General features: G+C 41.3%; 2 protein-coding genes and 1 long non-coding RNA gene across 3 annotated transcripts; 1 reads left to right on the forward strand and 2 right to left on the reverse strand.

Moving 5' to 3' along the window:
* Positions 1–1,103: 1,103 nt before the first annotated feature.
* LOC139624728 (uncharacterized) lies at positions 1,104–11,951 on the reverse strand. The gene is made up of 7 exons (XM_071484067.1): positions 11,806–11,951; positions 11,186–11,268; positions 10,566–10,677; positions 10,312–10,383; positions 9,782–9,814; positions 9,079–9,160; positions 1,104–8,709 (listed from the first exon to the last, which is right to left on the reverse strand). The coding sequence occupies exons 2-7, from the start codon at positions 11,265–11,267 to the stop codon at positions 2,074–2,076; spliced, it is 7,017 nt and encodes a 2,338-aa protein (XP_071340168.1). The 5' UTR covers position 11,268; positions 11,806–11,951; the 3' UTR covers positions 1,104–2,073.
* Positions 11,353–21,464, forward strand: rsph14 (radial spoke head 14 homolog). The gene is made up of 8 exons (XM_071484073.1): positions 11,353–11,440; positions 13,014–13,080; positions 14,014–14,360; positions 16,686–16,788; positions 18,218–18,336; positions 18,663–18,891; positions 19,192–19,328; positions 19,531–21,464. Exons 3-8 carry the CDS (start codon positions 14,048–14,050, stop codon positions 19,806–19,808), a joined length of 1,179 nt encoding a protein of 392 aa, XP_071340174.1. The 5' UTR covers positions 11,353–11,440; positions 13,014–13,080; positions 14,014–14,047; the 3' UTR covers positions 19,809–21,464.
* LOC139624735 (uncharacterized) lies at positions 12,874–14,247 on the reverse strand. The gene is made up of 3 exons (XR_011691733.1): positions 14,116–14,247; positions 13,689–13,744; positions 12,874–13,007 (listed from the first exon to the last, which is right to left on the reverse strand). It is a non-coding gene; the product is annotated as an uncharacterized lncRNA (long non-coding RNA).
* Positions 21,465–21,641: the final 177 nt, after the last annotated feature.

Genomic DNA, 21,641 nt, shown 5'->3' on the forward strand with positions numbered 1-21,641 from the left:
CTAAACTTTCTTTCTGGTCCAAAACCACAAATTCTAAATCACCCACCCCCTCTTCCCATTTAGCCTCTACTTTATCACTGGCTTTCAAATTATTTTTAAAACAGACAAATTATTGCTATTAGGCTACAGATAACAATTATTTTACTCAGTCTTTACAACATTTCCTGGAGCCCAAGTTGTCATCATCAAAATGTTTTGTCTGAATATATTGTTAACTTTGTTTTAGGTCCCACACAGTGAATGAGGCAGGACCAGCTTTCAGCGTAAGCCATGTTACTCGCTTTGATTGTATCATGTGAATTAGATACGATCTCTATCAATGAGAATCTATTAATTCAAACTGAGTCGTACTTTCATAATTGGTACCTTACTTTTACTACTTTTGTACACTTGTACTTTTAATTGAATTATTTTTAAATGCAGGACTAGTTTAATTTTTCTCCAAGTTATTTCCTCACAGATTTATGATTGCACTGCAAAAGAAAAAAAACTGATGCGGTAAAGTGCAGCCATTGATTAATAAACCACAAGTTATGATTAAAATACATCCATTTGGGATGTACATCTAGGATGATGATGTTGTTACACAGCAGTAAAAAGGAGAATGCTAATGATAATTACAACTCCAGGTAAGTCATTCGTGCTTTCTACTGATAAAATAGTTATGTCCATCAGTGTTACAAAATAACCCCCCAAATAACCTTAATATATATTTTTTATGACATTCAACAACAGTGTTGATGCTTGAAAAATCTATATATATGTGTGTGTGTGTGTAGGTGTAAAATACTTTTTTTTCCCAGTACCCAAATAACTACTCATGAAGTCTGTAACTATCCTCCCTACAGAATGACTGCTCTCTCTCAGAGCTGTAAACCTTTCAGTCAGTCGAAGTGGAACTGCTGTCTTCAGATCTGAGGGCAGTGTCACTGATAATAACTCCAGCCTGAACACCACCACAGCATTTACTGCTGTCACTGGGCTGTGGAGTCCCAACCCTGCAACTGTACTTTTACTTCATCCAAACACCAAAGACATGAGGTAAATGTGGTAAGGCCAATATTTTGTTTTTATCTGCAAGAAATAATCAAATATGCATCCAATGATTGTCGTATTTTTAATTGGAAAAGATGATGTCTGAACATTTGAATACAGTATAAAATTGGGTCTAGACCAGACATGAAAATTGCTAAATGTAAAATGTGGCGAACAGATGAGATAATATAATATGTAATATGTATAATCAAAATATGTAACAGCAGGAAGTCTTCAATAAAATAAAAAAAAAATACTTAAATTTAATAGACAGAGCTAGTTTCCATGTTTTTTTCCATGTGACATGAGGATCACCAAGGTTTTATGTTTGTTTTCATAATGTTGTATAGAATTGGTGGATGGTGCACAGTTTAACATGAAACTTCTCTTGTTAAATAATCACTCTAAAATATTAGCAACTGCATTAAAAAAAACAACTGGTTCTTTGATAAAGAGGCGACGCTACAAAGTTTGTGAGAGGTAAACTACTCCCAAAACACATTTTAGCAAGAGTTATTGAATTATTGGTTGGATAAAACAAGCAATTTAAGGAATTTAAACTCATCATGGTGAACTCTGAGAAATTCAGTTGTACCTTTTGAGTAATTTCATTTTTCTTCATTAATTGCAAGCTTAATTGAGAGTTTCCAGTTTCCCTGTGATCATCTCTTTGCAAAAGTGATTTTATTAGCATGGTCTCTTGAAAACCAAATCAATGTACACTGTGTGGGGAGTAGTGAATCCTGCTCAACCATCTGACCATGAACTCTGACTTAGGAATACAGTTTTCTTTTTTTCCCTTCTTGGATATAAAAAGAGACAAAATCACCTACAACAGATTCTAACTTATCGTCCCCCTTATATTTTACAGCCTCATGAGAAGTTTTAGTTGTTGTGATTCACTTAATATATTAAACTGTTTGTCTATATTAGTAAAACAAGTGTAAGCTAACATGAGAACAGTACGATAACCAGAATTTAATTTAACAAACCGCAAGTTAATTTGATAAATGCAGTTGAGATAAAATGATTGCATAGTTAGACAGATTCAAAGAGTCCTCTATCCTTTATCCTATGTCCACACTCAAAGTCATCGCACAACCCCATACATTCATAACAAGTCGGATACCTGATACGAAACGGATTCCTGAAACAGAAGCTTCTACTCTCACACTCTTGTAACAGCCTATCCACCGTCACCTCCACATCTCCGAAAACCAACACCATGTGACCACATTCGTGGTTATTTCTGATCCAGCCTTTCAGTTCAATTTTAACAGTACCTTGGTTAAGTGGTAAAGTCAAGATAACTCTGTCAGATAAAAGTTGGCACTGACATCTTAGTGTTGATCTTGAGCTGAGAAAGTACAAGACATCTATGGCATTGTCCTTTGCACAGTTGTCAATGGTTACTGAGCCGTGGTGGAAAGCCAACATGTAAATGTCATTTCCATCACCCCCGACCAGGTAATCACCACCAGTGGACACCAAGATGTCACTGCCATCTGAGCCTTTGAGAAGGGAACTTTCATAACCAGACACTAAGAAGTCAGAATAGATGGTGCCAATCACAGTCTCCACGTCCTTCAACACGTCTCCCTCAGCATCAGCACTGCGGCCTTGCCCAGTCAACAGGTTGACATAAACACCTTTACCCTTCTCATGATCACCCCGGTACAGAACAGTGTCTCTGCCTGGACCTCCGTCCACTAGATCTGCCCCTGGTCCAGGAATGAAGACATCATTGCCGGAGTTCCCCATCATTGTGTCATTTCCATCCTCACCATAAAGAGTGTCGTCTCCCAGACCACCAGTCAGGAGGTCATCACCATTTCCTCCTATCAGTGTGTCATCTCCAAGGCCTCCATCCAAGGTATCATCTTCCCAACCACCAATTAGAGCATTGTTTTGATCATTACCCAGTATGTCATTGGATTGGAAGGGGCAGCCTTGCACTGTATGGACCTTTGACAGATTCCTCTGAGAGCTGAGATCCAAACGGCAGTCCATCTGTGATTGTTTCAGAGTCACTTTGAAAGCTTCAATCTCAAAGGAAGGGTCATCTCCTGTTGAGTTTTGTGATTTCAATTTAAATTTCACTCCATCAGAGCTCTGAAATTCCAGGTGCTGGTTTTGGGAACCTTCACTGTAACTGTGCAGAGTGAAGTGTAATTTTTTCCCTTTTGTTGTGACCGTCACATCAAGACCTGTTGGTGATGACTCCAGTGTGACTTGGCCGCCATCGATGAAATCCATGTCAACCAACACAGTATCAATATTCTGATCTTCAGCAAAGTTATAGATTATTAAGTCATTTCCATATCCATGTTTGATTATATAAGTGTCTTTTCCTTCTCCACCAATCATTAGAGCATCGCCTGTGTAAGGATCAAGCAAATTCTCATTCCTGTTCCCAACCATGATGTCGAATCCTGGGGAGCCATACATTTCTCTCACTGAATCAGTTTCACTCATCATCATCACTTTGCCTTGTTGGTCACAGTAGACCCAAATTGAATTTTTCATTTGATATGTGAAACAGTCAGACTGTGTGTTTAGTGGTTCAGGTTTCTGGTTTCTATAATCAACAGTTATGGGAAATATTAAAGACGTGCTGCAGCTGCTGCGGTTGGACATCAGTCCAGCTGTTATTCCATCACTGGTCTTGATCTGCAGGTGCTGATGATGCTTTGATTCAAACCAGTTCTGTAAGATGACATTTCTTCTGCCAGATACTAAAATGATGATGCTCTGTCCCTCACAAGTACACGTTACATGCCGATATTGATCTTTGAGGAAGAGAACATCCAAGGCTAGATCTGGTGATTGATTGTTGATGGTTGTGACTCCTTGGCCTGGTGTGATAACGTACCAGTCCTCTCCTCCTCTACCCTGAATGGAATCGTCCCCTCGTCCTGGGACAATCACATTATTTTCTTTGTTTCCTCTGATGACGTCATTGAACTCTGACCCCCGGACCTCTGTCACACTGTTGAGAGCCTCGTCCTCTTGCAGGTCCACCACCAGAGGAGATGAGGAGCTGCTGTAGTCAATGCTGCGACTTTTTATGCACTTGGTGAACGGGTCACTGTGCTGGCAGTCAGCCTTGTTATCTGAGATTGTAAAAGTGATCAGATCCTTGGTGATGACGAGCAAGTGTCTGTCTTCTGGTGATCTGAACCAGTTCAGTAAAGTCACATCGATGAGTTTTCTGTAGAGAGGTCTAAGTCTTATGAGTAATGGTACACTGTGTAAAGTATAAAGAGTAACATGGTTACCTTCTACCCTGACGTGAAAATTAGTAAGATTTGCTTCTATTATGACCAGGTCTGTTTTATTGTCTCTGGAGTAATTTTCAATCGTCACTGAAGAATCCCCGTTTTTCACCATGTATATGTCTTCTCCTTCACCACCAGTCAAATGATCTTCACCTCCTCCCCCATCTATCACATTCTTCTCTCTGTTTCCAATGAGCATATCATCATACCGAGTCCCGAGGATGTTTGTAACTGTACTTAAAAGTGGCTTTGATGCATCTACAGTTTCACCATGTGTCTGAAACATCTTGTTAATTCCTCTGGCCACCAGCTGAACAGAGGAAACCACAGTGGAGGAAATCTCAAATAAGACTCCGTCTTTTGACATCATGTTCATGTGACGATAAAGTTCACTTAAAAACCAGTTTTGTATGGTCACAGAATGGCTGCCCTCATACATGAACACAACATCATTCCCAGATTTAGACACAGAAATGTGACTGTAATCAACACTGAAATGAAGAGTGTCCAGTGCTTTGGAAGGATCATAGTTATTAATTATGGTTTTCCCTCCATTGTCAGGAATGATGTACGTGTCTTTTCCACCAGAGCCTTCAATGTAACTTCTCTGTGGACCCAGGAAGAATATGTCATCACCTGGTTCACCATAAAGCTGGTAATAGTAACTCAACATCACTTCAATCACATGTTTGTCCTCTGATTTCTGAACTGCAAAAAAACGATTAGCATCTCTGTTTCCCTTGTATTTCCCATATCTAGAATTTGATACAGCTTCATAACCTGAAACCACTGTCACTGAGCCGGCTGGTATGAACATGAGTATTTTTTTCTGTAGTGTCTTGTACTCTAATTGATGTGACTCTCCCAGGCCAAGAATGATGTCTTTGCTTCCTTGTGTATCAATGTTCCAACACCTCTTTCCAAAACTCTCATCACTAGACACAAAATAGTCCATGCAGAACTCAGACTGACCCTGATCAGCCAGGCAGAAGTAAATACCTCCTCCATTCCAGGAGGAGGCACCACCAGTAAAATCAACGGCAGTTGTTCCATCTTGTTCCTTTGTTACGCTGTAATATTTGTGATAGTCTGATATCTGAGCAACAAGTTTGTGTCCCTGCTCAATTTCATCATAACCCCAATCATAGAAAACACTGGCCACATGAATTGCAAAATGCTCAATCCCTTTTCCAAGCCCAACAAAAACTGCCTCCAGTTTCTTTAGAACTCCAGCATCCTTCGGGAGACTGTTCAGTTCATCCTCGATGCCCATATAAACATCATCAATGGCCATCCGAACTACAGACAGAGCCAGGTTTATAGGAGCAATAAATGGTGCCAGTTCAGGCTGAGCAATTTCAAGAACGTCCAAGGCAATCATACCAGCATCAACACCAGCATCAATGTATCCCAGTGTGTCACCTCTCTCCAAATCTTGCTCTAAATTGTATATCCCAAAACCAATTCCTACTATTGGTACAACTGTCATCACACCCTTCATTGCAGGGCTTCTCATTATTGTTGCTGCAGCTCTGGCGACTCTTGTCTCAGAGGACAGAGCTTGTTTTGCAATAACAGACGTCGTCATAGCTGTCACTCCATGAGCTGTTTGCAAACCCCCCACCACACCATCTTTGATATCACCCTGTTCAAAAGCACGAACAGCTCCTTTCATCCCCAACAAGAGGCCTAGTGTCCCAACAGCAGTCCCAGTGTGCTCTACATACTTGCCTACTTGATGGGAGGATTGTGAACTGTGCATCTCCATGTCATGAACTGCTGCCTCAAAGCTCTTCAACATAATTTCATTGGAGCGTTGACTCTCTGGAGATAAATCAACCCTAAACTCAACAGGTTCAGCATCGGCACCCTTGGAGACAAGCTGACATATGAACTGTCCATTTTCTATTTGGGCACTGCCCTCCTTGATGTGCAGCCCTGCCAGATTTTCACCATATTTTGCTTTCAGCTGACTGTGGATTTGTTCAGAAAATGACGCAGATGCCCTGGAGAAGTAGGATTCAAGTCTGATGGAATTCTCTAATTCTGAGGCAGAATTCAGATCTTTCAATGTTACATGGCCATCCTCATAGCCTCCCAGTGTTCCAGAGGTTGAGGGTTTATCATGTCCAGATGGTGTTGAAACAGGTCGCTCAGTTTTTTCTGTGAAACCATTGTAACTTTCTAAGAATCCATTTCTATGTGAACTGTCTTCAGATATCTTTAAATTTTCTGCCATGTCAGCCATTGAGTCTTTTAGATTTTTGCTGCCCATGGTTTGTTCCCATTTTATGAACATGTCAGATTCCAGGCGTAGAACGTTTGCAAGGTCGTGCATTAACTGACCCACTGTTTTTCTATATTCAGGATTTTTATTTTTCAGTTTGCTGGAACGTTGAGGTGTTGCTGAGCCACTAAATCCACGTCTGCTTGGGTCAATCCAACTATTTCCTCTCGCCATCGGGTGGTCTCTAAAAAAGAAATTCAGTCCTTTATCTCGGATATTCTTCTTTGGATTTACGACCATATCCAGAGCCATGAGAACCAGAGGAAATGTCCGGAAATTTCTGGCAGATTCACATATAACTGATGCAGTGAAGTATGTGGTGTACCAGGCCTCAGTGGATAGATGTGGGCCAGTTGTGTGCTCTCCAAGAAAAATCTCTTTCACAAACTCAGCATATTTCTGTTTTGGGTTTTCTATATTTTTATCAAGAATATGCTCTCTCATGTCTGGGTATTTTTCTTTTTTTATCTGTTCAGTAATGCTCCCCTTAACTTCATCAATTTTCTTCTCATTTCCCATTTGATTGTTGTCAAGCTTTTTTCCAACTAGATAAACATACAGATTTTCAGGATTAACGACATATATCCAGTCATTGACCATCAGGTATGTGGCCTCATTTTCTCCAGTCTTTGCGTAATGACGGATCACATTTCTAACATCTTGTCCTGATTTAATCTCATAACACTTGGATAGAACATCATTTAATCCCTGCTCATCCTCTATCCACCTAATTTCATTGGACTCCTCTTGTCTTCTCTTGTCTTGTAGTACATATTGTCCCTTTAACTCTTGAAGGTTGTTGATGTTGACTTTATTGGGAAGGGGTTGGTCTGACTTAAAGAATGCCCAGGTCATGGCCTCAAGTTCATAAAGGGCTTGTTTAATTTGTGAGTCAAAATTTTCTAAAGCATTCTGGTCAATAAATTTTCTTGGCTCATCCGGCCAGCTGTCTCTGTAGGTCTGAAAACGTTTTCTTGGAACCCTGAACATTAGAAAGTTTCTTTCATTGGTAAAAAATGGCTCTCCTTTGCTGCCAGGCTCATTTCTGATAATTACTTTTCCGTCCCTATCAAGGGTTGCCACCACTTTCTTGCTGTCATCTTTATGTCGCCATTGCAGCCCTTCTGGAGAGATTTCTTGGGTAATTTTCTGTCCTTGGTGCGTCACCTGGATCACAGCATCACTCAGGTGCAGCTCTGTCTCGATGCTGGCAGTTTTATGAAGCTCTGTCAGTAAGGTTTCTACAAATGCTTTATCTGATCCGACCTCACATGCCAACACACGTGTTGTTTTGATTGTATCACCGACTCTGGAGGTCCTTTGAATGATTTTGGCCACATCCTGGGCTGCGTACCCTGCCAGTCTCATCTCTCCTGAGCTGTCTCTGGCCCCGTGACCTACCAACACCAGTCTGCTGCCCTCTGACAGTGGCACTGCGTCCCCGTGGATCAGTTTTGGTCTTTGGTTTTCATCCAGAATGTAGACAGAGCTAACCTTTGGATGCTTCTCATATAGATAAGTAGCAGCTTTCCTGACCACAGGGTCGTCTTCCATCATGAGGATCTGCTGGTGGTCGTACTGTGTGGTGTGATCAACCGGTCTTTGTGGAATTCGGGAGCTGGAAACTGAGTCAGGTTGATCCATGACCTGGTAAATCTGGTGATTGTCCTGGTTAGTTTCTAAAACTGCTTTGTTTCCACGGACCATAAGAACCCGAATGAAGTTACGCTGGAAGTCTGTGGTTGTGTTTCCATCAAGGGAGAACACTGGTGCAGCTTTCAGTGACGGTTTCAACATCAACTCTGCAAGCGACGAGCCGGAAAGCCCAGACACAGTTTGTCCATCGTCTGAAACTCGTCCAAATATTTTCAGCACAGTGTAGCCGTCTGCTTCAGGTAAACATGATTCATTGTACAGGCATTCTTTGCTGACTATTACTGAGTAATGAGGATCCATGCTGTATTCCTGTTGGACTCTGTCATTTGTTGACTGTTCTCTGTCAGTCATGACCAGAAGTTTTTGGCTGTAGCTGTGTGAGATCTCAGATGCGCTAAGCAGCCGATCTTGTGTCTTCTGTTTATCAACAGATGCCAAGAAAGTATCAAAGCCCTGGAAAATAAAAGACAGGAGATAATCAGGTTCAAATCAGATGCACATAAAATGATTTTCATAACATCTATCATAGATAAGTGAGAAGGCATTAATGTCCATTCCAAGACAGTTTAATGTAGTTGTCTTAAACTCTCACTCACATCTCACAAATGTGAGAAAATGTGTTGTTGAACTGTACAACTTTTCTTTCTGGTGTCACCGACACATTTATTCCAGATGTTGTATCTCATTCTATGTTATCAGACGTGTCATCTCTTTAGATAAGTGCTTTTATTAATTAAACTGATTGATTTGGGTTCCTGTGTGACTGAGTTCAGTTCTTCTAAACTCAAAGCTGATTCACATGTTCTTTAAAAATCCACCAACCTGTTTCATTTGTTTGACACAAGGAACAGAATCCTTACACTTCTGAAAACCATCCAGCAGACTCACTGGGTCAGTGTCCACCCTAAAACAGGGATAACATGCTTTTGTCATAGAGGGGAAAACAATAACAACACAAACTGAAACCATATGAAGATCACAAGAAAAGTGAATCGGTCTGTGATTCCAGAGAGTGAACACCACATTAGTATTAGTATAAACTGAAAAATATACTTTATAACCTGATATATAACCTGAGAGTTTTGATCAGTAAACGAATACTAGACAAACCTGCAGCTACTGATTTTCATCATAGATAAATCTGTAGATTATTTTCTCTGTTGATTTACTGGAAATAAGAAAACTGTTTTTGGCTTGAAAAATTAGTGAAGTGATTTTTGAAAGTAGGTGGAAATTCATTTCCTGCTGATCAATTACATGATTAATCATCTAATGTTTTTGGCTCTGATTTTTTAATACTGTATTGTATGTATGTATGTATGTATAACTGTTTCTACAGTGACAAGCAGCTATAATAATGAGTAATGAGCTGAAGAACTGTGGGCAACAGACGCTCACTGTGGGGCCCATCTTCACAGTGGTTTCAGTGCAGAGTGCTGGTCTGCACCAGAGTTTGAATCCAAAGATTCTCACCAGAACTGCTTAAAAAACCTTAATAGAGAACATATCATAAATACATCCTTACCTCCTAATCGGTCTCCTAAAGATAGGTCCACGCCTAAAATAAAATACAGTTGTTATCTTTTCAATGCACATTTTTTTTTACCAGAATTAAAAAACCCAGATGTGGACCTGAGTCTCAGTTACTGACCTGTTTGTTCATTGGCCTGGTTGATATACAGTATACTCTAGACTGACATTAGTTGATCACAAACATATTGAATTATATCCTGGGAAATATATATCAATCTATCAATCTATTAATAAATGGATGCACAGAAATTAGTGTTGCCATTGCACATTTGCTCAAAATCAAATTAAGGGATCCTCATGGCAAATATTTATTTTATGTGTTTATGTAATAAATAAATGTCAGAATACACGCCACAATATTGTTATCAGATTTTTTAGATTCTTAAAAATCATCTTTAAGTCTTGTATTCATCAGCCATGTGTTAAAATAATACTATGGTAATACACTGAAAGCTTTCACAGAGATGATCATCAAATACAAAAACTAATAAACTAGTAACAAAACAGTGTCACAGAACTTACGGACAAGGAAGAAATGGAACTCCTCTGTGGTGCATCATCTGTTCACATAAAAGGTCTGGATAGGTATCAAAGCTATAACAATGTGGACAAAATGAATGATTATTGATGGTAATGATTAGTGATTTTCAGTACCAGGTGAAAACCAATGTGGACAAAGTGTTGTCCTAGTATCACAGCAGTATCTCAATATAAGTATCTAAAATATTTGCATATAATCGATGTCACAGAGCCTCAACAGCTGCAGACATTTATACCTTTGGTTTGAAGGCTGCTTGAGACTTTGATGAAACATGTGTTTAGGCAGTCTGAGGCGGTGCAGTGCAGCGACGTCAGGGCCGAGCTGCTCCCACTCTTCATCTCTCAGCTCTGGGAGGTTGAAGCAAATGTTACATTTAATGATGCGCAGGATCGGCTGTAGGCTTTTCTTATGCTCATTCTTCCTGACTGAGGTCTGCAGTAAAACCTGACAGAGACACCAGCTGCTCCTCTGTTGTGTTTCTGACAAAGTCAGTGTGTTCGCTGTGTAATTAAACCACACTCACTGTTACTGCCGTGGATTATATGACAGAAAAGACCTGAATTTGACTTGGTGTGTTATCTGAGTTATCATGTGTCCTGACAGTTTTGCTCTCTCACTTTGGTTGAAGTAAAAAATGGAAATTCAGTCTTCAAATCAATAAAATCACTTCTGTTGAGCAGCCTGTAGGGGGAGCTGTTGCTCTGTGCCTCAGTCATTAAGACTCTGAGTTGAGAGAAAGTTTGTGCTGATTTCACACAAGTTCCCTGATGGACTGAGTCTTCAGGGTTACAGGGTTACAGTGTTACAGAACGGAGTCTGAACCTGAGGTCTGTTGGAATGTTAAATATTTCTTACTGAACGGTTCAGTGAGGATGAGGAGGCTGAAGAGGATCAGAAGCCTCGGTGTCCACCAGCTCTGCCTCTGACCTGCCATCATGCTGCAAAACATCACACAGACAAAAACATGAGTGATCATGGAGGGAGTCGTGCACCGAGCCTTTCCAGTTATCACGTCAGCTTAACAACAAGTGGTCTCGTGTCAGTTTGCTAGAACAACCTACCTGAAGAACTGTGACCAGGTGAACGAGGAGAACTGGAGCGGGTTTATATGTAAATGGGGGTCAAAGCAAATACTGATCTGATTTATGTTTTTTAGGGTTTTTCACTTTGCTTTTGTTGCCTCAAATCTTTGCAGTGTATTGTATGAGGTTGTGGAGGAGATTTGCCACAGCGCTGTGGCACATTTTATAAATGAGGTACACTCCGAGCCTCAGTTCAAAGAAGAGACGGAGGGAATAAGAGCCTCCTCTTAATTCTCACTGTTTGTCTGAGATGATAAAAAGCTGAGGTTTTGCCTTGATGTGGCTGCTGAAGTTCAGATTTCTAACTTGGATTTTTGACTTTGTAGCTTTGAATAAAGCAGAACTTTACTTAATGAATAATGAATTAATTGATTTTACTTTGAAATTACTTACCTTATGTGTTGTGTTGTTTTTCACTTCCTGCCTTTGGGTTTTTCGTCTCATTTGAGTCTTGTTAGTTGATTAGTCTGCTGTCTGTTTATATCCTTGTCTCCCTTCTTCTCCGATGTCAGCACAACAGGTTTAGTGTATTTATACTGTGTGAGCTTCTTTGCCTGATTCCTTGTGTTTGCTTGGATTTTGACCCGTTTGCCCGCTTTTTGTGGATTTTGGATTCTTGCCTCTGCTTTGCTGGAAAGTGTGTATTTTGATTGCTTATACTGTTTGCTTATACTGGCTCACCTTCCCGTAAGTTTCTTTTTTTTCATTGGCTGCATTGTCTCTGCTTTAGCGGCTGCATTTGGGTCTTTGCTGTGGTTTTAGTTACCCTGCTGGCACCAGGTGCAAATATATTAAAAATAAAAAACAACATGTACATAAGTATTCACAGCCTTTGCCATGACACTCTAAATTGAGCTCAGGTTCTTCCTGTGTCCACTGATCATCCTTCAGATGTTTCTACAACTTGATTGGAGCCCACCTGTGGTAAATTCAGTCTATTGGACAGGAGTTGGAAAGGCACACACCTGTCTATATAAGGTCCCATAGTTGACAGTGTATGTCAGAGCACAAACCAAGCCATGAAGTCCAAGGAATTGTCTGTAGACCTCTGAGAAAGGATTGTATCGAGGCACAGATCTGGGGAAGGGTACAGAAAAATTTCTGCAGCATTGAAGGTCTCAATGAGCACAGTGGCCTCCATCATCCGTAAATGGAAGAAGTTTGGAACCACCAGGACTCTTCCTAGAGCTGGAAGCCCAGCCAATCTGAGCGATCAGGGCAGAAGGGCCTTAGTCAGGGAGGTGACCAAGAACTCGTAGCATCATACTCAAAAAGACTTGAGGCTGTAATTGCTGCCAAAGGTGCTTCAACGGAGTACTGACCAAAGGCTATGAATACTTATGTACATGTTATATTTTAGTTTTTTATTTTTAATAAATTTGCAAAAATTGCAAGCAAACTTTTTTCACTTTGTCATTATGGGGTATTATGTGTAGAATTTTGAGGTAAAAAATGAATTGAATCCACACATCATGGTGATGCACACAGATCTCTGATCACCAATGGCAACAACAATGTGAATAGAAGACAGTCAAATGGAGGAGACGGTTATCATGCATCTGTACACCTCATTGGTGTCTTCTTCTCTTTGCCTGCTGTAGTGTCAGAGAGGCAGAAAGAGGACGAAGGATTTGATAAGGGACTGGCCAAGGCGCTGAACAAATCTGGGTATGTGGAACCAGCTCTCAGCAGCCAACACAGAGCAACAACATTCAAGGAGTCACCACATGATAAATGTTTAAAATGAGTCTATATTGCAACATTTCCTGTGGCAACAACAACATCAACCAAGGGCAGAGGTTTGGTTTTATCTCTGGTGTCTCTGTTTTTTGTCAGATGGCCAAAATAAATTTGCACACTTCTTCTCTATCTCTTTATGAACATATGCATATAAAGAGTGTGACTCAGAAGTTTACCTGAGCTGAATGTGCTGGCTGATATAAGCTGACTGAAACTGGACTTATATCAAGATTTTTCTCTGAAACAGAAATATTGATGTTATAGATTTTCAAGGAAATGTTTCATGAAAATAAGTAAATATATGAAACTGTCGGTGATGAGCTGCTGTGTTTGTACTACCTGTTGTGAACCAGGTTCACATCTCATCTGAGATTCTTCAGCTCTGAACTTTCATCTTGGTGATTTCAAAACACAACTCACAAATTTCTTGACAGAGTCAACTCATCTTTAAATTATGTTGAAAAACTATATCTTGTATTATTTTCATTCAGCTTCTGAACCCGTTAAAAGATCTTTCACTAGGAAGCAGAACTCACCTGAGCTGTGTCCTGCAGCTGTGTGTGTACTGCTCAGGCTGAAATACTGTTCATGTCTTAATGATACAAAAAGAGGGAGGGAGGCATTAGATAAAAAGGTAAATATTTCTCCGACTAATCTCAAAAAAGATACAAGTCTGGAGTGATGACAGAATGAGCTCAGCTGTTACTTAAGCTTTCTAACTGCAACCTGGTCTTCATCACTTGTGACCTAGCACCATGTGGGATGGGCCAGATGTTGGGCAGAAGTAGCACTAAACTAAAACTAGACTGAAAAGATGAAACATTTCTAAACACTTTTATGGATATTGAATCAATGTCCCAGAAATCTTGAGTTTCCTACTGGCCCAGAACGCAGCATGGTTGTCCAGCGATGTTTACATGCGGTTACTAGGCAACGGCTGCAGAGGGTTTGGTCTGGACCTACCTGGCCTTCTCACCTGGCCTTCTCTCCCGGCTTGCTCCTGCGCTCCCGGGCTAGAAACATCACATCTCGGATGGCCGGTGCTCTGACAGACTCGACCCGGGCCCCGGTGGCCTTCGGGCGGCGGGCCGTGCCGCTGCTGTTCGAGCAGCTCCATGAGCCGGAGACCGGGACGAGGCTGCGGGCTCTGGCTTCTCTCTGCGGCCTGATGCACGACCCGGATCGGCTCTACCAGACCATCACTGGAGGTAACGCACAGTTAAATGCTGTATGAGCCGTATGAACTGTGCCACAGAGACTGTTATACGCCGCCATTAGATCAGTAGCAGCTGCTGGTTGAGGTGCAGCTCGACTGCAACAGCGGTTTAAGGAATCTGCTGATTGTTGTTTTCTTCACGCATCATTGAGGGGGGGTCAACTATGTCTCCAGGTGACAGTGAACTCAGGTGTCCGCCTCTCATGGATTTTAATACTGTTCAGTGAGCCAACAGGTAAAACTCCTGAACTCCACAAAGAGGGCGTCGGTTATAAAAACTGGTGTTAAAGCTAAAACAATGAACAAACACCACAAATAATAAACTTTACATTTATGTCAAAACGTATCAACAACAGCTGATCCTGTTGTCTCACTGCTGCTCTGTGCTAATATCAGGTCATGTAAAACATTTTATATTGGAAGTGAAAGAGCTGTCAGCTAGCTAACATTAGTTATCTAAACTGTAACTAAAGGCTAAAGGTAGAAACCAGCTAACATTAGTTATCTAAACTGTAACTAAAGGCTAAAGGTAGAAACCAGCTAACATTAGTTATCTAAACTGTAACTAAAGGCTAAAGGTAGAAACCAGCTAACATTAGTTATCTAAACTGTAACTAAAGGCTAAAGGTAGAAACCAGCTAACATTAGTTATCTAAACTGTAACTAAAGGCTAAAGGTAGAAACCAGCTAACATTAGTTACCTAAACTGTAACTAAAGGCTAAAGGTAGAAACCAGCTAACATTAGTTACCTAAACTGTAACTAAAGGCTAAAGGTAGAAACCAGCTAACATTAGTTACCTAAACTGTAACTAAAGGCTAAAGGTAGAAACCAGCTAACATTAGTTATCTAAACTGTAACTAAAGGCTAAAGGTAGAAACCAGCTAACATTAGTTATCTAAACTGTAACTAAAGGCTAAAGGTAGAAACCAGCTAACATTAGTTATCTAAACTGTAACTAAAGGCTAAAGGTAGAAACCAGCTAACATTAGTTATCTAAACTGTAACTAAAGGCTAAAGGTAGAAACCAGCTAACATTAGTTATCTAAACTGTAACTAAAGGCTAAAGGTAGAAACCAGCTAACATTAGTTATCTAAACTGTAACTAAAGGCTAAAGGTAGAAACCAGCTAACATTAGTTATCTAAACTGTAACTAAAGGCTAAAGGTAGAAACCAGCTAACATTAGTTATCTAAACTGTAACTAAAGGCTAAAGGTAGAAACCAGCTAACATTAGTTATCTAAACTGTAACTAAAGGCTAAAGGTAGAAACCAGCTAACATTAGTTATCTAAACTGTAACTAAAGGCTAAAGGTAGAAACCAGCTAACATTAGTTACCTAAACTGTAACTAAAGGCTAAAGGTAGAAACCAGCTAACATTAGTTATCTAAACTATAACTAAAGGCTAAAGGTAGAAACCAGCTAACATTAGTTACCTAAACTGTAACTAAAGGCTAAAGGTAGAAACCAGCTAACATTAGTTACCTAAACTGTAACTAAAGGCTAAAGGTAGAAACCAGCTAACATTAGTTATCTAAACTGTAACTAAAGGCTAAAGGTAGAAACTAGCTAACATTAGCATCCATCTGTTTTACTTGACAAAATCTAATTCAGAAACTCTGAAGGTGAATGTTAGCTAGTTAGTCACTGCTACTTACATTTAGCTGCAGTGTCTGTGCGCCACATGGGAGCAGACAGGTCAGGACGGAGCCACTGATGGAGTGAAGCAGTTATGTGCCAATTATGAGATGTTATAATTGGTACAGTCCAGTTTAGGTTCCACAATATCCAGGCACGAACATGGGAAATATGTTGTAATTTACAATTACAGGTAAGAAGGAGAGAAATATTCAAATGCCTCTTTCACTCTTTTACCCATATTTCAAATCCTAGTCATTGATGATTTTGTCCAACCATTGGCTCAAACCTAAAAACTATTAGGCACATTTAAAATGATAAAATAATTAAAAGGAAACACAGCAAATCCTCAAATCTGAGAAGCAGGAGCCATGAAGATTTGGTATTTTTGCAAGAAAAATACACACAACATGTTTTAATCCAGTGTAATATTTATCATGTCAAATGAATGTTAAACGTATTTAGATTTCGTCATGTGTAGTCACATGTCTTTTTGTTTCCACAGCAACAGATAAATCTCCCCCTGGCCTTTCCTTCAGGCCAACTTACTGAGTGCAGTCATTAGTCTCCAGACTTTACTGCACATCCACTACTTCTACTGCTGAGACTTGAACTGTGACATGAAGCTGAGAACATGTGTTCTTTGTGTTGCTGACACACTTTTCTTCTTCTTCTGCAGGTTTTTTGGAGCAGTTGAAGGTTTTGTTGACGGATGAAGATCCATCAGTCCGAGTGAAAACTTGCGAGCTGCTTCACCTGCTGACAGGCCACAGCGTCGGCAGGTAGACAGCAGAGACACGGTCATGTCACTGTCTGAGGAGGAACTGCAGTTTATTTTACTGCCTCTGTTAATCAATACACATTAGAGACAGTGTTTCCTCCTCTTCCTCCTCTTCCTCTCGCTCTAACTCTTCAGATCGCCTCTTCTCATGACCTGTTCAAGTATTATGGACTTTTCTGAATTGATTTTTATTTTAAATTGCAGTGCACAAACAAAACTTATACAATGGAGATAAAAAAGAAATAAGTAAAACAATAAATCAATTTATTACAATAATAATTGCATTGGCTTAGACTGAGTGAATTAAGTAAATTAGTAGGTATCACTTATACATACAGTTTACATAATAATATATGCCAGAGTATACAGTTACATAATTCTATATTGTGTATGTGTATAGTACATATATATCAATATATGTACAACTCACACTGTACATTAACAATCCAATACTATGACGTAGATAGAAATCAAATAGATTAGTATGGTGAAGGATAAAATATAATAATGTAAAAGTACAGTAACAATCTAGTTGTAATATAGTATTGTTATATAGTGATATATGTCATGATGGAATGTCATATGTGATAAATAATCAGGGACATGGTGCAGGTGCGTAGTTACGACCTGTAGGACCAAACCTGGCCGGAGTCTGTGATGTCACCAGCAGGTGGCGGTGCGACACTGTGGTGACGTCCAGGTGAAGATGAACCGGAGCCTGTGAGGAGAAGGCTGCAGGTTTGCTGGAGTTGGAGCATTGTTAAGGATTTATCATCCCTGTTGATGTAAAAAGTTGAGCCTGAGTTCAGAATAATTCACGTTTATGACTCAGTAGTTTCACGCTGATGCAAACTCTGATGTGATGCAGTCGAGAGCTCTAGAACAAGCGAGTAAGTGGACCTTGAGTGGAGATTGTTTTGACAGTTATGTCAGTGTTGTTTGTGTCTGTCTAGTGTCACAGTGATGACACTGGTTTTCATGCCGCTGTGATGATGGAGATTAGCTGCATTGTTTAAATCACATTAAGTTTCATTATTGGAGTCCTGAATTTCATCATAGTTAATGTTGGAGCTGAATTATAGTGGCACCTGTAGGAGAACATTAGAGTAACACAACATTGTAATTACACACTAACATACAGAGGTGGTGGTTGTAGTTTTCCCAGCCTGAAGCAAAGCCCCAGTGAAGCCTGAGAGACAAAACTCTGGGTAAAACAAACAGGACGCTGCTGCTCATAAACTGACGGGACAGAGATTTGAATGAGGATCTGAAGGTGGGAAAGAGTTTCCTGTGTGAGCAGAAGTTTTTTGTCCCACTGTGACGTTTGTAGAAAACAGTGACAGCATGAGAGGGAATGAGATGACGATACTTTTAAAAAGACAGCAGGCAGCTGTTGTGTCATGGTGTGTCTCTGGTGTCTCCTCCTGCAGACAGGCCCTGCTCTCCTCCTCCCTCCTCCCTCCCCTCTCTCAGCTGCTGGACGACTCCTCGTCCTCCTGCAGGAGAAACGTCCACAGAGTCCTGAACCGTCTCGCCCTGCTGCCCGCTGGTACAGTCCTCACATCTGATTCAGTCCAACACCTGGAGTTAGAGATTTGATTCAAGAGCCGTAAATATTTTTCTGTCTCGATCAAAGTCAGTTCACTTTGAGAGCCACGATTCAAGTTGGTGACAAACCAATTAAATCATGAAACTGTTCCTATGATCAGACAGGTTGGAACAAATCAACCTGAAGTGTGATGATGATGTCAGGAAACTGTGAAGGCAGCTGCAGGAAGTGCAGGAGATTAAAGCTGAAGCTGGAAGTCACTGAACGTGACTGTTCGCTTTCATTTCCTCTGTCTCACCTGGGATTATACCACTGTGTGTCTGCAGGAGCAGACGCTCTGCTGACTCTGGTTCCCAAACTGATGCTGAAGCTCAGAGAGGAGGAGGAGGAGGAGGAGGAGGTGCAGGTGCTGCTCCTCTCCACCCTCAGCTGCTGCTCCAGGCTGGACGCTCTTCCAGCTCTGGCCTCTGACGGTGTTTCGCTGCTGGGCCGCAGACTCTCGCACCGCTCCCCAAACATCCGCAGAGAGGCGGCTGCAGCCATGATGGCGCTCAGGTTTGTATCGCACTGTCACGTCAACCGACACTTCAACTCCTTTCAGTCGTTCACTTCAACCTCGCTCAGTGCTCGTAGGCAAACATGAGCTTCACCTTTATTTACTACTTACAGTTAAACTCAACTTCAGACTCCACACGTCGTTCTCTTCAGCTTCACTCAGTGCTCAGATTTACACCTCAAATTTAAATCATACTTCAAAGGTTCATCTACAACCTTTCTCTTGAAGTGAGCAAAAGTTTGTTGCTCCGGTTGCTGCTGCTGGTTTCAGTGTTTGTGTATTTGTTGCTCTGGTTTCAGTGTTCCTGAGGACGGGAAGCGGCAGGTGTGTGAGGAGGCGGTACTTCCTGTCCTGGTCGGTCTGCTGCAGGACGAGGACGTCGAGGTTCAGGCCAACGCTGCAGGAGTCATCATGTACACTGTGATCATCACCACAGGTACAAACACACACCTTTGTCAGTTTCAGGCTGACAGCAGCACAGCTGGATGATTCAACCAGGAGAGTTTCATGTTCATCTGACACGTGTAGAGAGACCTGCTGATCAGCTGACACTGTCTGTGAGGAAGTGAACTGGACTTTGTTACAGAGCAACAGAAATCTGACAAAGTAGGTTATGACTGAACCTCCTCCTGCTGCAGGTAAACAGCTGTGTCTGGATCTGGACGTCGTCCCCGTCCTCCTTGACCTGGTGTCCAAGAAGACAGAGGAGGAGGATATGGAGAGGAGGAGGAGGAGGAAAGCCCTCACCATGTACTCCCTTCGGGCTCTGACTGCGCTGGCTGAGGCTCCGGACGGCCGCCGCCTCCTGCTGGAGCAGCTCCCCCTACTGGTGAGGAGGAGCGAGGCTGTAGAGGAGGACTGGGACATCCGGCGGGCCGCTCAGACCGCCGTCAGGGTCGTCACCTGGACCCCCTGAGACCCCGATGACCTCTGACCTCAGACCTGCTGGGTTAACATCAGCTGTTGAGATGATGAATAAAATAATTATCTATATGTATCATTATTAATTCATCATATATTATTTATAATTAATAATCCTTTCTCTATAAGTAATAATAATAATTGTGGCTTTTAGTTTAATTTCCACATCTGTAATGTTCATTCAACATATCACATCGATGAATCTGGAGTCAACACAGTGACGTCTGACTCTGTCACTGAGGACCCCCGGAGGCCTCTCAGTGACCCCAGCAGGGCCTCAGACCTCAGTCTGAGCACCATGGCCTTCAGCTGCGTGTTTGTCCTGACTAGTGGAGCAGAGTGCTGCTGAACAGAGTCTCTGACCTGCTGCTCTGAAAGAAGCTGCACTTCAGTCAAATTAAGGCCACCAGCTCTGCAGCAGTAAACATCCACATCCATGAATGGACCTGATTTATCTCGGGTCCACACCGAGCTCTCGTTAATGCAGGAGGCTGCGGGTGGGGGCATGAAGGCGGGGCTGCCAGAGAGAGGAGGAGACAAAAAACACCATCGAAGATGCTGAGCTGAGCAAGACTGTTTGAAAATCAGTAGATACTGTAATTATACTCTCATCAATACCTCAGGTCAAAAATTACGGTGGCCCTGATGGCTCAGTGCACTGCAACTTATAAAAATACACACAAACATACAAAACACTAACACTCAGAAAACATCTTCATCAACTTGACAACACATGCTGCAACACAACAGAAGTGTTTTGTGGGTGACACTAAAAAGTGTTGTTGTTCACTGATTTGTGACTTTTGAAGGTGAAAGCATTAAACAACAAGCGCACAGATGTGTTAGGTACATTTATTATAATGCGTCCCGAAACACTTGTGTTGTGAGTATTTGCAACAAGTTTTGTCAAATTTATGATGTTTTCTGAATTTGTTTGTGTTTTGTCTGTTTGCATGTGTTTTCTTACGGTGCAGCGGGTTGAGCTCTCAGGGCCACCGTAGAAAAATGTGTCAAGTTGTTGTGACATCACAAAGTTCCAGAAGTCCTGACGGCTGGTTTTAAGGCTCAGTTTCTGAATACAGGCTGTGTGCATTTCTCTGTGGACTGAGGCTTTGATACTTTCACAGTATCAGACTTTGTGATGTCACAACAAAACAGTCACCGCCCTCAGCTCAGCGCCCAGCCCCACCCACCCAGACACATCATCCAACCTTGCAGGATTTGGTTTCTCTGAGTGTTTACCTGAAATATATTTATATTTTTATTGGATCACTCAGAAAACAGTCAGCCAATCAGAAGAGAGGCTCAGATCCTCTCTTCTGATTGGCTGACTGACCTGTTGTCACTAGAGCTCCAGAGAGAAGCCTGAGAGAGGAGATGTAAAACTACACTGAGATGGTTTCTGGTTCTTAAAACCACAGATATATCTTCTGATGGAGATCAACACTTCAGATAAAACACTGGAGAGTAAAATATGGACCTTTAAAGTATAGCCTCCATATAAGTCAATCAATAATAATGATCCAGTTACACTGACATTAGGATTCTGCATCATGAATACTCTGCTACTTTAAGTACATTTCTTTGAGAACATTTATCAGCAAGTTTTACTGAAGTAAAATAATAATAAAAACAGGCTTTTCAATTTTTATATTGTGGTTTTAGTCCGATTTAAATTGCACAAGTCAAACTTATTATTTAAACGCACACCTTCGTCATCGGCATGTTGCACTGTCATGTTTAACCCCCCCACTGCTGCAAATGGACTAGCCCAGAGAGAGAGAGAGAGAGAGACATAGACAGGTAACGGACTGAATACAGCAGCAGC

The sequence above is a fragment of the Trachinotus anak genome, unplaced genomic scaffold (assembly GCF_046630095.1).
Source record: "Trachinotus anak isolate AG129_WGS33_773 ecotype Australia unplaced genomic scaffold, CSIRO_AGI_Tana_v1 ptg000008l, whole genome shotgun sequence".
Taxonomy (NCBI): Eukaryota; Metazoa; Chordata; class Actinopteri; order Carangiformes; family Carangidae; genus Trachinotus; species Trachinotus anak.

What these genes read in the sequence shown, in the direction of transcription:
- LOC139624728 (XM_071484067.1), bottom strand. Translation starts at nt 11,267, where the DNA reads ATGATGGCAGGTCAGAGGCAGAGCTGGTGGACACCGAGGCTTCTGATC. An exon ending in CATCCTCACTGAACCGTTCA is followed by an intron (nt 10,678 to 11,185) that starts GTAAGAAATATT and finishes TCAACCTCCCAG; the next exon opens with AGCTGAGAGATGAAGAGTGG. An exon ending in AAGCAGCCTTCAAACCAAAG is followed by an intron (nt 10,384 to 10,565) that starts GTATAAATGTCT and finishes ACATTGTTATAG; the next exon opens with CTTTGATACCTATCCAGACC.
- rsph14 (XM_071484073.1), top strand. Translation starts at nt 14,048, where the DNA reads ATGGTTGTCCAGCGATGTTTACATGCGGTTACTAGGCAACGGCTGCAG. An exon ending in CTACCAGACCATCACTGGAG is followed by an intron (nt 14,361 to 16,685) that starts GTAACGCACAGT and finishes CTTCTTCTGCAG; the next exon opens with GTTTTTTGGAGCAGTTGAAG. An exon ending in TCTCGCCCTGCTGCCCGCTG is followed by an intron (nt 18,337 to 18,662) that starts GTACAGTCCTCA and finishes GTGTGTCTGCAG; the next exon opens with GAGCAGACGCTCTGCTGACT.